General features: G+C 39.8%; 1 protein-coding gene and 1 long non-coding RNA gene across 4 annotated transcripts in view; one reads left to right on the plus strand and one right to left on the minus strand.

Moving 5' to 3' along the window:
- SNX2 (sorting nexin 2) overlaps window positions 1-15,053 on the minus strand; it is a 32,573-nt gene extending 17,520 nt beyond the window's left edge. For both annotated transcript variants that reach the window (XM_042012699.1, XM_042012698.1), the window contains exons 1-2: window positions 14,918-15,053; window positions 6,725-6,842 (exon numbers count right to left, since the gene is read on the minus strand). In XM_042012699.1, the coding sequence (XP_041868633.1) occupies window positions 6,725-6,842; window positions 14,918-15,025 (226 nt within the window). In that variant the 5' untranslated portion in view covers window positions 15,026-15,053. The remainder of the gene's footprint in view (window positions 1-6,724; window positions 6,843-14,917) is intronic.
- Window positions 14,248-15,180, plus strand: part of LOC121657260 — a 19,132-nt gene continuing 18,199 nt past the window's right edge. For both annotated transcript variants that reach the window (XR_006013540.1, XR_006013539.1), the window contains exon 1: window positions 14,248-14,706. This is a non-coding gene — a long non-coding RNA (uncharacterized LOC121657260). The remainder of the gene's footprint in view (window positions 14,707-15,180) is intronic.

A 15,180-nucleotide genomic window follows, 5' to 3' on the forward strand; every position in this document is an offset into this window, starting at 1 on the left:
TCATCTAATCTAATCTCTCTGCTCAAGTAGAGCTCTAGCTAGAGCAGGCTAAACTGGACCACATCCAGATGAATTTTGAGCATCTCCAAGGAGGAGAATCCACCTCCTCCTTGGATAACCTGTGCCAGTGCTTGACCACCCTCACCAACAAGAAAAAAGAACCAAAACCCAACACCACCCCCTCACCCCCACCGAAGACAAACGAAAAGGTAAGATTTTTCTTGTGTATTATCTGGTTTTCAGTGTGTAGCCATTGCCTCCTGTTCTGTCAGTGGGCACTACTGAGAAGTCAGGCTCCCTTTTCCCCATTCCCTACCATAATAAACACTACCATATCCCTACCATATATACACTATAGGATCCCCTCCACCCCAAGCCCCAGTAAAGAATGAATCCAGCACTAGCTTTCTCAGTCTCAGCTCTTAAGCCATACACGTTACGGCCTCAATCATCTTCACGGCCCTGCACTCAAGTCACTCCCATCTGTCCATGTCTCCCTTGTGTTGGATAGCTCAGACCTGGACTCGGCACACGAGGTGTGGCTTCCGCAGGGCTGAGCCAAGGGAAATATCAATTCCCTCAACCTGCTGGCATTGCTTTTCCTAATTTCAAATTACAGATTTTCATAGTACTTTCAAACTAAAGTTAAAAGCAACCACCTCTTTATATTCTCCATTTTTAATATGAACTGAGAATCTATAGCCTTTCTTCGAAAATATTTATTGTCGTAGCACTGCTTTATTCTTACTGCTAAATCTTACAGAACATAAGCACCTGCTCATGCTTCCTTTCCTCAAATGTGACAGGAAGGACACTGCATCTTAAATCAATACAGAATTTTAATTCAAAACCTAAGATTAGGTGGGGCAACTGCTGAGGCAGTTGCAAAAGAGCTTTTAGATTGGCAGAACAGCAACATTTCAACAAGAAGCAGCAGTTCTCTCCTTTGGTGGCTAACAGCATTCAACATATACGCTATACAAATGAATATTTCACAGAAACATTTCTCAGAAAAATATGCATATACATATGTAACACAGTACTATATACATGATAAAACATAAAATATAAAATATTTATGAAATAAAGCAATTGCACTTCAGTTCTTCCTTTTTTCTATCACTAGCTATATTCCAGCACATTCAGGAAACAAATTATTAACCACCACTATATACTTCTCTCTCTTTATCTTCAAATTTTAGACAGGTTTATAAAACAAGTCATTAAACAATTCAAAGCACATAGATTTCTCTACTTTCATTAACTGAGAACACAATCCTCTTATTGTAAAGTATAACTTCATGAAAAAAATGTGAATTTAATGTAACAAAGCAGCACAGCCATCAGATGAAACAGAAGCACTCATCTTCTCAAGGACTCCTCTTTTTCAGACTTGTATTCACATACCCATTAGTATCATAAAGTGATCTAGGTTGTGCATCAAATGAACTCCAAGAAGGATTAGCAAATTTTTAAAGCTGCTGCCTACTGATCTTTCTTTTTTATTTCCCTGAAGGAACTTACCCAGAGAAAATAGTATCTGTTTGTTTGATAGCAGTAAGTCAGTTATTTTAGGAAGAAATGAGAATTTATGCCATCCTCCCTCTTGTTACCTCTCACCCCAGGTTTGCATTCATCCAGGCATTATGCAAATCTAGAAGCATGAAATGGAAAAGATGCGAAAGGGGATGATGGGACTGAGCTGGACAGGGAGGAGGTTATTGCACTTTTATTTTAAAAACAAAAATATGCAAGGATCCTCAAAGGAAAAAGAAGCATTAGCTGTATATAAAACAGCAAACTCTTACTTCTAGCTATTTTTTTCCCCCTCAGAAAAGCAGTCTTCAAGTAGTACATGAGCTGAAGATCTATTTCTCACAAAATAGGTTTCTTCTAATGAACTCTGGCATTTATGCTTCTTACATACACCCCTTTACTTTGAGTACTCAGATGACATGGTCTGGATTAAAAAGCTTTATTGATAATTTTTCTGCTTGTGTTGCAGGTGTGTTTCTTTCCCCATGGAAACATTAATCTGGTAGGTTTCAGAGTAGAAACTATGGCACTTCAGAAACATTTGCTTGATCTATTCATTTTAGATCTTCACCTGAAAACTTCGCATGAAGTTGTGGTTTTGTGGTGCGGTTTTTTGTTGGTTTTGGGTTTTAGGTGCTTTGTGTGCTTGTGTGGGTTTTGTTTGGTTTTTAAAATATTCAGTATCATTGTTAGCATGAAAAGTGAAATCTAGATGTCTTGTTTTCCAGGGTAGTTCCCAAGAGCTTAAGTTCTTGCTTAAAGAGGCAAGCAACTGCTCTGTCCAACTTTTGGGAGGAAAACACTGAGATCCAACACTTACATCAGCTATGGGAGTTACCAAAACATATTAAGAACTCCCAACAATCTAGTGCTTTAGACTGCTACACATAAATACATACTTTACAATTCATTAACAGTCTTTGTTAGGGATCACTGTCAAGTTGCTTAGCTCCAAAAGAACATGAAGACATGTCATTCTGCTGTAAGAGACAACTACATATGCTTAATTAACATTCTATAGCCAACCACACTAAGTTCCTACCAACACTCAAGCCTGGAGCTTAATCTCAGCATTAGACAGAGTTTGTTTATTTATTTTTCACCAGCACTTTTTGTCAAATATCATCTTAGAAAATGCAAGTTTGCAATTCCTCACTAGCAGCTCACTTCAGCCACAAGTTATTTTTACTAGTCACACTTCTAAATGTCAGACCTCTAGCATTCTGACATAGCTTGAATGATTAAATTGGCTTATTATCTTTGAAAATTTGCCCATGTGAACATAAAAATTTGGAAGTAAACTTAAGCAGCAGCTGTTACGCAGAACAGAGGACAAGCTATTTAAAAAGACTTCTCTAGGCATAGCAATTATTTCAGAGATTAAACTGAACTGAATTCACTGTAAGAACTGCTACACCTGAGTCACGGCCCATGCTCCTTATCGTTATATCAGAAATACTAAGGACAACCTTAATGAGAACACAAATGGTTTTAACACAACAGTCACCTTCTGACCACTTCTGACTTCAAAACTGTAGGTTCACATGCCTTTGTGCATTTATTTCTTGCAAAATAAAGCTAGAACTGAACAACCAGCTTCTAAAAAGCAGCAAGGTATTTGCACAAACTCTTCATATCAGACACATTACACAACAGCCTGACAGACACCATCAGCTAGAAGCTTTTCTGTTCAGATGGGCCTAAACATCTTGTCTGGGTCAGAGAATTATCATCTCCTTTTCTGTCTCAAATACCAAGAAAAAAGCCTAAAGGGAAAAAAACCCCCACAAAATCAAACAACACAAAACCCCACCAAATAAACAAACAAAAAAACCCAATGAAAACAAACATCACCCCAGCCTCCAACACACTGACTTTTCCCCAGGACACATAGCTAGACACTTCCACAACATGATCCATTCCCAAACACATTTCAGAGCTGAAAAAACAAAATAATAGTAATCTTTTACCAGACAGAGGAGAGGAAAAATTCTAGTTTTCCACTTTTTTGAAGAAGGTGACAGAACACTGATAAAACTTCACAGATCAGTTCACCATCTAATGCTCATCTGTGAGCACTAGAGGCAGAAGGCACAGACGGCTATGCCCTTCATGGGCAATCCATGGCGTATTTGTGCAGTTATACACTGAACTTTGGGTCAACATTTTGGAAGACCATTTCAATACCTAGCTCTTCACTGTACAATAGCAGGCTACTGACAACAAAGCTTTAAGATATATCTCCAAATTCCCCAAGACACACCTAATACTGCCTCATTTGGAGCACTGACCATTATGGTCTCTGCACGTAAGAGCTCTACAAACTAAGATAAAGTAGTTCTTCTGGCCAAATAATCAATATAGTGACTTTTATTCTAAGGGTGAAAGTTCTTTAGTGGGTTTAGTCAGACAGTTTGCTTTTACAGAACCAAGAACCACAATGAAGCAGCAAAATTTACTGGTCTCCAATGACAGCAGGAAAACTAATTTCTTCCATTTTTTGAAACCCAGTTTTAATAGCTCCGTTGCCAGAGACAAGATTATGAGTATCTATACTGCACATATTATCCTGTAGCTGCCACAGAAGCATAATAGCAAAGAGGTTTTAAGCATAATCAAAAAAGCCTAAAAAATTTCCCAGGTTCTGTCCTGCATTAAAGCAGTAGAGAAAATTTGTACTGCTTCACCTCCTTTTCCATTAGGTTGCAATATTAGGTAGAATAATGGAAAAGACTTATAAGTCTACAATAGCTAGAGAAGCATACCATCACATTTTTTGCAAGTCTGAAAAACAAGAATTATTTCTGACCCTGAAGAATGGCAATCTCTCCTTTCAGGAGCCACACACGGGATTTCCTTTACCTGGATTTTAAAGTGTCTAGTAATTCAATATGAAGGAACAACAGAAGTTACAAAGCTGTGGAGTTTTATGGGGAATTATAAGAGAGAATTAGGTTGTGAGCTGTAAAACCTGCCTGCAGAGGCACATGGCAGCACACAGAGGCTTGTCTCCACTGGACCCTGGGGGGAGAAAGTGTCACACGGCAGAGCCCTACGGAGAGGAGCCTGCCGAGAGCTGAGCTGAAGGACGAGTGAATGGCGAGTGATCTTCCCATCCAAGGAAGTGTGCTGCTGATGTGGCAACACGGGATAAGTCACGCCACATAAGGAAAGAAAAGCGTATAAAACCAACTCACTCCTTTGAATAAACAATTCAGATTCCCTGCCGGTCTGGGTCTGAGATTCAATCACTGACAGAGCTTCATTTTTTTTCCTCTCCATTTAAGTGTTCCTATAAGCTGTGCCAAGTTAAGATTCTTTGGAATTTCAACACATCAAAGAAAACCCCTGTCACACTCACTTTTAAATTCAGTTCTGCTTTCCTAGAAAGCCAGACTTATGCAATCATGCTGGAAGCAAGAAAATAGGTATCTCATCTTGCCTTTCTCACACTGTTTCTATATTGCCTAGCAAAACAGTCCTAAGAAAGAAAAAAACAGTTATACTTGTGAGCGCATAGCACTGGAACACAAATTCAACACAGTTTTTCAGAATGTCATTTCAGAACAACAGTGATACAAAGACAGAAGTTCAGACTTGGGTCCAACTGCATTATACAGACTTCTTGCTTAGAACAGGAAACTGTGAACAATGTCATATTTTATCTCATGCTCGATAAATCACATTTGTTTTTTCCTCTATTTGAGAGTATTAGACTCATTCTGTATTGTAAATTGAACTTTCAAAGACCAGTCTCAGCTGAGGTAGACATGCAGTGTTAGATGCCTTCAGTTCAATGCTGCAAGCATTTAGGAGAATGTCCTACATGGCAAAACCCAAACTCATTAAATCAGTTCTGTGTGTTATTCTCACAGCATTCATTTCAGTTAAAACAATCTGGCTGCAAACATTTGTTCCTTCTGTCTGACTCTCCTCAATATTTACTCCAGCCTTTTTTTTTTTTTTTTCCTTAATATTATTCAAAGGAGAATTGGCTTTCCTAAAATATCAACTCCAGATGGCTCTATGTTTATAAAAAGCTGGCATTATATACTGAAGCTAAATAACCAAATTACTGGCTATTACTGGAAAGCTTCATGGCTAAAGCACTGATGGTCTTTGTAAGTTATAAGGCAAAACAAATGCAGAAAAAAGTACAATTAGCCCTCTATTCTTTATTCCTTTTTTCTCTTAAAACACTTTCAGAGAGGTACTAAACTAGCCAATACATTCCAACAGTGTCTTGAACAAGTTCAAAAATATGGAAATACAAATTAAGAAGGTTAAAAACAAATGTAATGGGCATGTGTATACATGTATTTATACAAAATAACCCAGAACTAAAGGCTATAAAGCTTCTGTTGGAATGATTATATCAGGTAATCAATGAAGAGGAGATGACTGTATTCAAAGCAGACTGTCAGCTGACTCACTCAACATGTAGTAATAGGGAAAATGCTAGAATTGAGATGTAACATTCAGAACCATCTTATACACATAATATATTCCAAATATTACACCTCCTTTCCTGAATAGTTAATGTTCCTACACCTGTAATTGACAGCTACAATAACCCATGTTAGGATAGTTGAAAACCAACACCAAAGTAGCCACTGATTTATGAAGCTTTAGAAACCTTCTGTCTACTAACAGATTACTTATCAAAACTTTCACATATCTTTTTCTAAAGCATGCAATACTGTCAGAGATACAACCATGCACCAGTGAAATCATAGGACTGGTCCCATGTGCCAGTTTATTACTTTTTCATTAAAACAAAAGTATGAAGAAGGAAATATTTGCAATATAATCTGAATTATCTCTTTATAACTGAAAAAAAGACTGGGACAGCTTATGCATGATTATTAAGTAGAAAACAAGAAAGTAACTTAAGTCATGCATTTCCACACAAACAGATATGAACATTTTGAGTCACAAAATGGTAAAGACTATTACTATCAGCAAAACATGTTAGTGACCAGCTAAACACTCTCACATTATACACTGACAGTACACACCACTGAAAAACTTATAAACAAAACTAACAACATTTTTCACAAGAAAAAAACCTGTACAACACTATCAAACTACTTATAAGGTTTCAACTCTCCCTCTCAGAAAAGCACATTTCTTTCGGTCCAAGGGCAAAAGGGTTTGTGCAGGCATGCTAGAAGAAAATGGCCATTACCAGCAAAGAGGTCTTCTCTGTCACCATCCAGCATAATTTCTGCTGGCTTTGGACCATTGGAGTTTGTGCTGAGGTCTTCTGCTGGAAGACTTGCTGGCTCTGGAGATGAAGGACTTGACTGTTTAAAAAAAAAAAAAAAAAAGTGAAATAATTGGAAGAGAACCAGTTACCATGTGTCAGTATATAAGAATTATTGCAACATTCTTTCATTGCAAAGAAGCAAAAAAACATGGACAGAAAGGAAACTTGTCAGCTATTTCCATCTCCCACTCCTAGCACAGCAACAATGAATAAAAGATACGACCTAGTCAACAGCTCTTTTAATTTCTTTAAGAGAAAAAACAGTCAACAGTTTCTTCAGGTTTAATTAATATGAAACAAAAGCTGCTATAGAATTATCTAGAATAAGTTTATTAGTAATGCCAAATGTAATTTGATTATGAAGTTCCTCCTGGAAGGGCTTGGATTTAAATCTGGATTTGTACATAGCCAAAAATCAATAAAGAAATCTCCAAGTGCTCTATGACTGAAAAGAATGCATTAATGCCATCCAAATAATTCAAGGCTGCTTGAAGCTGTAAGAAATTTTGATAGCTTTGCAACAGGATTACTGCCACAGAGGATCAGACTGTACTGTACGGAAGCTAGGCTTGCCACAGATACAATTTTTTAATTCACTGAAGACTGAACTTGCCCTGTTGAAGACACTCAGGAAAACTAAAGCAATATTGAAGCTGGACCACCAAATGAATAGCTTGCTTACAAAATAAATACACACATAATTGAAGATCAGTGCTTCAGTTAGAAAAATCTTTCTTGAGTAAGTATCAACTCTGTTTACTGCTGTAGTACTAGGGTATTTGCAAAACTCACTTCTTGCAACTTCATCCAGGATAGCTAGCTAAGGAGTTTTCAACAACAGCATATTTACTCATGGATGCAGGCATGTATTAAAAAGATACTAGATATTTAAGGCTATACTTCAAAGAAACCAGCAAGCTAGAAAAGATTTTTAAAAAAGACTGAAAATTACTGGAAAGTCACTGAAAAAGTCTGTCCAGATTGTATTTTCACATTCATAAATGTAGCAGAGGCAAGAGTCCTAACAGAGAGGCCTTCCTTATAACTGGCTTTCTTGCCTTCTTCCCCTCACTTTATGTACTGAGCATGATTCAGATGGTCTGGAATATCCCTTTGGTCAGCTCAGGTCACCTGTCCCAGCTGCCTCTCCTCCCAACCTCCCATGCATCCTCAATTCCCTCACCAGTGTGGCAGCACAAAAAGCAGAAAAGGCCTTGGTAAGCCCTGCTCAGCAAAACAAAAACATCTCTGTGTTATCAATCCTGTGTTCAGCACAAATCCAAAACAGAGTCTCGTGCTAACAACTGTGAAGAAAATTAACTCTACCCCAGCCAAAATCAGCAGAACCAGACTTTGGTTGCAACAAGGAACTGATCCATTCAAATGACAGAAGAGATCGTATCTCCTTCCTTTTGCCAAAAGCTGCCACTCTCTGAAAAGCCCACATACAACATGGGGAAACCAGAAATAAAACAAAGTGATGAATAACAAAAGGAGCAGTCTCTGAAACTCTTGGTTGGATATTGCCCTAGAGCCTGCAAAGAACATCAAAGAAGAAATGCTTAGAAACTGTACATAGGAAGTAGTTTCTAACCTTGTAAGGAACAAATTCACTAGTCACATGAACACTTCTTATCTTCTATTAAACAAATGCCAAAATGACCCCACAGGAAACAGAGTGCTCTGGAGTAATAAAGGTATGTATGTCCACTCTGTGAAGACCCTGGGAAGTATCATAAGGAGATAACACTCCTTTCAGTTGTATTACAAGACTTGCAATAATTTACATTAAATGAGCTAGGAGATGCAAGAAAATCACAGCACCTGATATGCTTCAATATTTTACAACTGACAGTATATATGTGTTACACATAATAGCCAAAGGTTTTAAGCCATTTCAGAATTCAGAAGTAGCATATTTCAGAAGAAATGGTCTGTTTCTCCAGCCAATGCTGTGTAGAGATGCAAGTTCAAGACCTTGTACTCCAACTAGAACAGAAGAGCATGGAAATGCTTGATTTCCAAATGCTTGAGGTTCAAGAAGTTTAAAGTTTTATCAGCAGAAGTAGTTCTTCACTGAAACATCATAGGTACTCATTCCAAACCAGTTTTGCTGCTATTCAGCTTTGAACAGCAATCGACTTACATTTTGACAGCCTGGAGGTTCATGACACAGTGGGGAGTCCCACGCTGCCACAGATGCAGAATGCACATAGGTTTGTGTTTGTCAAGTCACTGCCATGAAAAAGAGCTCTAATACAGCCAGTAACAGGGAACAAAAGCCTTCCTGAACCCTTGTAGCACATCAGCAGAGAGCTTTCTGCTTTACCACTTAATTATGCTCTTGATTAATGAATGGTGGAAAAGAGCCCTTGGAGAATGCTCACACCTCCAAACTATTCCTTCAGTCTATCTTCTCAGTTTTATCAGAGGGAGTTATTTTGGTTACTAATGGTTATTTTTGCTGGTACCTGGCTTCTAATCACAACAAACAGCTGCATGCCTAAAGTTACAAGTTAACCAAAGGTCAATACAGAGTTATATCCACTTTGAAGAAAGAAACAGATTCCTCTAGGACTGGCTATAAATACATGCCACCAAGTCTCTGTTACTGAGCTGGGAAAGATCCTGTCCAATCGCACTGTTAAAGAAAGCCAGTATTTCTGCACTAGATACCAGGCTTCACAGCTGCAGTTAGCAGAGCAGTTACCAGCAGTGTTCTCCAAATTCCATATGAGAATACAAGCAAAATGCAAGGACTCAGACCTTATGGGCACCTCAGAAATCTGAAAAGCAAAGCTGACCAGAGAGGATATCCCATACCTTGTAAAAATGTGCTCAGCAAAGCTATGGGGAAGAAGAAGGACAGAGAGGATGTTTGGAGTTACAGCATTTGTCTAAGTCACCATTACACTCCTGTCTTCCTGAAGATGGCTAAGCATGGGCCTGCCCACAGAAGGGGTGAATAAATTCATTATATTGCTTGCATATGCAACTTTTACTCTACCCATTAAATTCTCTTCATCTCTGTCCACTGGTCCTCTAATTTTTACCCTTCCAGTTCTTCTCTACCATGCCAAGGTGAGCCATGAATGTCAGATGGAAATAAACTTCAACAAGCTGACAGGTGAATAAGGTATCTACTGGTCTATTAATCTCTCTGTGGCTCTTTGGTCCTGTTAAACAGCTGTGTTCTCAGACAAGATAAATTAAGAATGGGGTTAAATATATTCACAAATGGTTGTGACTTTATAAGAAAAGAACAGTGTGTAGAAGCTTCTTAAAAACTGTTCACGGTCTGAATACTGCATCAGCTTAAGAGTTTTGCAATGAAGTATAGTTTCTTCTCTTTGAAATGGACATAGTCCTAAGGGAACTATGAAAACCCAGCAAGGCACAGCCCTGATGTATCAAAAACTAGAGTCAATAATTTCTAACAATCTGATTATTTTGCACAGCCAGTGGGTCATAAAGTGCTATTCAGCCTCTCAAAAACCAAAAAAGCACCCATGCATGAACACAACATATTAAGCTATTTCAGTTACAGTCTTCTATGGATCTGACAGGACCTCAACTTTGTGTTTTATCTCTACAAAGTACAGCTAAAATGGCCAGTGAAAGTGGCTGTCAAAGGAGGTAGTAGTTAGTGCAGTGAAAATCTCTGTATCAGACAAGAAATGGAGATGAAACTAACAAAAACCTCATGGCCTAGACAGAGACAGACAGCATAGCTGTTCAGAAACTTTAAACTTATTTGATGTCAAGGATTCACAAAATGTCACAAACACATCAATTTCCCGAAATGTACACAGCTGTGAAATTTCTGAACAAGTCCTGAGCTGAAAGTTTGGTGCAGCCTCCAATAACCAAGATAGTCAAGGGCCAGGACATCCAGATATGTAGGATAGTCAGGATCCTGCCTCGTCTTTCTTGAAAACAAGTTTCTGGTAAGACGCCCATGGGCCCATTCCAACTTACAATGTCAATAACAAGCTCAATTTTCTGTTATTTTATTGTTCATTAAATTTGAAGGAAATAACCAAGTATTTTACAGCTCTGACTGATGAAGAAACAAGGAAAAGATCTTGCACTTTCTGCTGGCTGAAATTATAGCTCCAGATATTTGGACATCCTCCCTTCTCTTAATAGTAGGGTACCCCCCAAACTAGTTCTGCTTGCATGAACCCCTCCTAGCTTCCCTCAGTCAAAACACAGTGGACTGACCAAAGGTGGCCATCATAATATTCTAGTTGTTCAGGTTAACCCAGCTCATTGTCTGAAATGGGGTTACAGGAGCTCATAGATCACAGCGTGGGCAGAGAGAATAGACTCAATGGTAGGACAGTATCATTTGCAGCAGAAAGAAAGATGACACAAACAGCCACACTGGAATGAACTTCCACATACTTCCATTTCAGCCTGGATTTAACATCAAGCACATTTTCAGTAGAATTACATCAATTAATCTTGGATACAGACTTAGCTTTCTGCAAAGGTATAGTACAGTAGTGAAGGACTTAGTGTTTTCCTCTCAGATATTCCAATGGGATCTTTAGTGCTTTCTCTGTAATGGCCACTGTTCAACTGAATGGATACCATTAAAGCCATCTGGACTTCTGTAGCTATCTAGTGTTTTGCCTTATGTGCAAAAACCAAATGCATATTGCAGATCTTTGACATAAACTGATCAACTGGCAATGAAATTATTACACACCCTGCCCTAAATAAATTATAAATAAATAAAGTCCTTGATAAATTACCACATCTACTGCTCACTGATTGTTTTCAAGTTCCTCCACGTATTTTTCCATTAAAAAAAAAAAACAAAACCAAAACACCAACAAACAGGAGTAAGGGAATACAAATACTGTGTGAAGGAGTAGGTGGCATCCTTGGTTCCTGTGATCACATGGCACCTGCTTCACGAAAGACAGACTGGCAATATAGAAATAAGGGAGAAGTTTAGGGAAAATGAAATTAGAAATGGTACAACATAAATGAGGAAGGTGACAGAGACCCAGACTGGTGCATGAAGGAGGAAGAAGGCAGAAACATTGAAAAGAGAGTAACAGTGAAAATACCATTTTTTCAGAAAATCTAACATATATCTTATCATACATGTCATCAAATTTGACTTTCATACAGTTGTTTGGGGTCCCTTCTAAAGGGAGCAGAGGACACAGAGAGCAAATTAGCAGTTTGTTGATTAAACTTTTAACAGGGAGTGATTCTTCTCATAATGCACAGCTAACTTCCAGAACTTCTTGCTGTGCAAACCATGCACACTCTTTAAAAAAAACAACCCAACAACAACAACAAAAAAAACAACCGACCAAAACCCTGTTAATATCCATGCACTTGAAATTTTAGCAAGTAGATAAGTCTACCTAGGCCTCAGGAAGGCCTTGAGCTACAAAAACCTGATACCTAGGAGAGCATTGTATATGCCAATCAGCAGATATACATAACAACCAGCAATATTATTCACATGGAATTCACCACTGAATATCACTGTAAATGCAATTTTGGCTTAAACTACCTACATGATTCATCCTGGCTGTTCTCACTAATGAAAGCTACTCTGGCAGCTAAAGAGAAACCTCTTGAGCAACCATGAATTTAAAAAGCAGTTGTCCAGACTCACAATACAGTTGGCACAATGAAAACAAAATAATCATTCTCATTCTACTACTCATAGGCACTGTGGATATCTGACAAGGAAATGAGCATCCCATCAGCTGAGGCAAGTTGCTGCCCAACCTGATTCCCAGTTCATAGGTGTTCTAAGATGACAGAAAGGAAGAGTTCTCATTCTCTGCCACACAGCAAATTTTCAAGTCCTAAAATGTGTTTCCACTGTACCCCAGAAATCCCAGGTGTTACAGCTCAGTGAGCTCTTTCTAATGTTTTATTTTCTACAATTAAGAGAGCTCAGTTCAAGACATTAACTTTTTTACAACATGCACAGAGAAAGTTAAAACTCCATCTTATTTTTTCTTCACATCAGAGAATTCAACTTGAAATAAAAAATGTTCTCCATTTGAAGCCACTGAAGTAACTAAGCCTTTCCGTATTTAAGCACTACATGCTTCCCATTTATAACATACACTGAATGCATATTTTGCCAAAAGAAACTTAGCGTGTGTTTTCTAAATGGAGACTTTGTTAATATGGAAGCTATTTGAAAGACCTATTACAAACCATACAGATTTTCCACTGCACAATCAAATTATAGGCAGGAAAGGCTCAGCACACATTTTGTGAACTGCAAAGAGAAAGCAAGATAAAATAGGAAGGGACTGAAATTAATCATGCTAAACACAAATGCACAGCTCCAAGATAAACCAGTTGGGAACCCTTTCAAAGTACCAAAGCCTTCATGTAAGTTGGCTTTGGACCACAGTGTCTTTTGCCACACTCTCACCTACTTTTTTAACTACAAAAAGCATGACACCATTCTGTTGTTACTATACAACTCCCACTACCATTTATAATCAGTTCCTCCATGAACATTTACAGATTAAACTAACACTCAAGACAAAAGTTTAACTAGGCCCACATCATGAGATAATCATTCTTCTCTGGACTACGGTACCCTATACACTGAATCCATCAGTCTTTGCTCAAGCTAGTAAGAAGTCCAAAGTCAACTTTCATGACCTCTTCCTTCCACGCTTGCAGGAAAATCACAAGATTAAGGCACTGCCCTAAATGCTAATGTCAAAAAAGCTTACTGACACAGCTTTTAAAAGCTTCTCTTTAAGCAAAGAGGCTTCCCCTTTCTACTTAGAGACTCCATTCCAAACAGACTGCGTACATAAACAAAGCAGCAAAGTGGAATTGTCAGCCAAAACAACTGATACAAAGCCTATTTCTTTGCCAATGTTTGCAGTTAGAAGAGTTTCAGTAACTTTTTTATCTCATGGTAACTGTGATTTGGACACTAAATCTATCTTATCTCCTGCAGTTTTAGTTCTAGACCACATCAATAAAAACATTGTTTATGTTACACTGCAGTCTTTCTCAGTGCACTGAACAAGACTCCAGTAATACACACTGTGTCACACAGAGATGCACAGAAGTCTACTCATGCAATTCTTGTCAACTGCAGGTTCACAACATTTCTTATTCCTTCAGTGCATTTTTTCCACTGATCTTTTTCTACCAATGCACAGATTATGCATCTATAAAAAGAAAGAAAAAAAGAAAGTAGCTTGAGAAAAGGCAAGTGACTTTAAAATACATTTAAAAGCCTCTTTGTATACTGCAGGGCTTTTTGTTAAGGACAGGCAACTGCCAGACCAAAACCAAAGAAGCATGCACCAATCCTATTTCTGTAAAGGTCAGGGACAGAAGACTCTTCAGGAAAAGAGGAACAGAACAATTTTCTTTTTAAATGGGCATCTGCGTACAGGAAGAATAAAGTTCTTCCAAAAGATACTGGCAAAACACATAGGTGGAACGTGACCACAACAACTTGCCAAAAAGGCTCCCACTATAAAGAATGAACACATGAGCACTTCTCATGTCGCTTCGTGCTTCTTTCCCAGCAGGTCCCAGCAGCCGCCGCAGCCCAGCACTGCGTCGGCTCCCTTGGAAGAAACCTCAGAGAGAAGTAAGTTTCTGATAGATTTGCAAACCGGAATGGGGTGAAGCTTCGGAAAGAGGCCAAACAAAGAAAATGGGTCATTATTAATCCACTCAAAGCCTAAGACGGACACACACACACACTCCCTCAGAGAAACTGGAAAGAGGAAAGGTGGGAATATTTCCCCGGCAGCACAAGAAGAGGGTACGAGAAGGGATAACGGCGGTACTTGGAGAAAAGAGTTTTGAGTTTCTCTTGGCAGCAGAAGCCCCCTGCCCGCCGTGAGGGGAAGCACCGAGGAGCCGAAGCAGAGGTGGGCGGTGGGGCCGCGGCTGAAGGCCGGGCCGGCAGAGGCTGCGGCGGGGCGGAGGCCCGGGCAGCAGTTCGGGGGCCGGGCAGGAGCGAAGAACCGGCGGCCTGACGGGGAGAGGGGAGGGGGAGGACGGTAGGGGAGGGAAGGGCCCGGCGGGCGGCAGGCCGACCACGGGGAGCGGAGCCTACTGCGGAGGGCGGACTACCCTCACCTCCAGGGTGGACACGGTACTGGTGAAGAGGTCCTCGCCGTCCTCCAGCTCCTCGAGGTCGGCGGGCCGCGTCTCCCCCAGCGGCGGCGGCTCCCGCTCCGCCGCCATCTTCCCCTCCGCCCCGGCCCCGCGCTCACGTGACCGCTCCACCGCCCCGCCTGCACGTGACCCCAGCGGCAGGGCCGGGCCGGGGGCGGGGGCAGCGTCCCCTTCCCGCCCTTCCCCCGCCACATCCACAGCCCCTGCCACAAACCCCTTCCCAA

Source organism: Corvus kubaryi, unplaced genomic scaffold (genome assembly GCF_017639235.1).
Source record: "Corvus kubaryi isolate FWS band 111438036 unplaced genomic scaffold, C.kubaryi_AGA036_p1.0 split1-37296, whole genome shotgun sequence".
In the NCBI taxonomy this organism is placed as follows: Eukaryota; Metazoa; Chordata; class Aves; order Passeriformes; family Corvidae; genus Corvus; species Corvus kubaryi.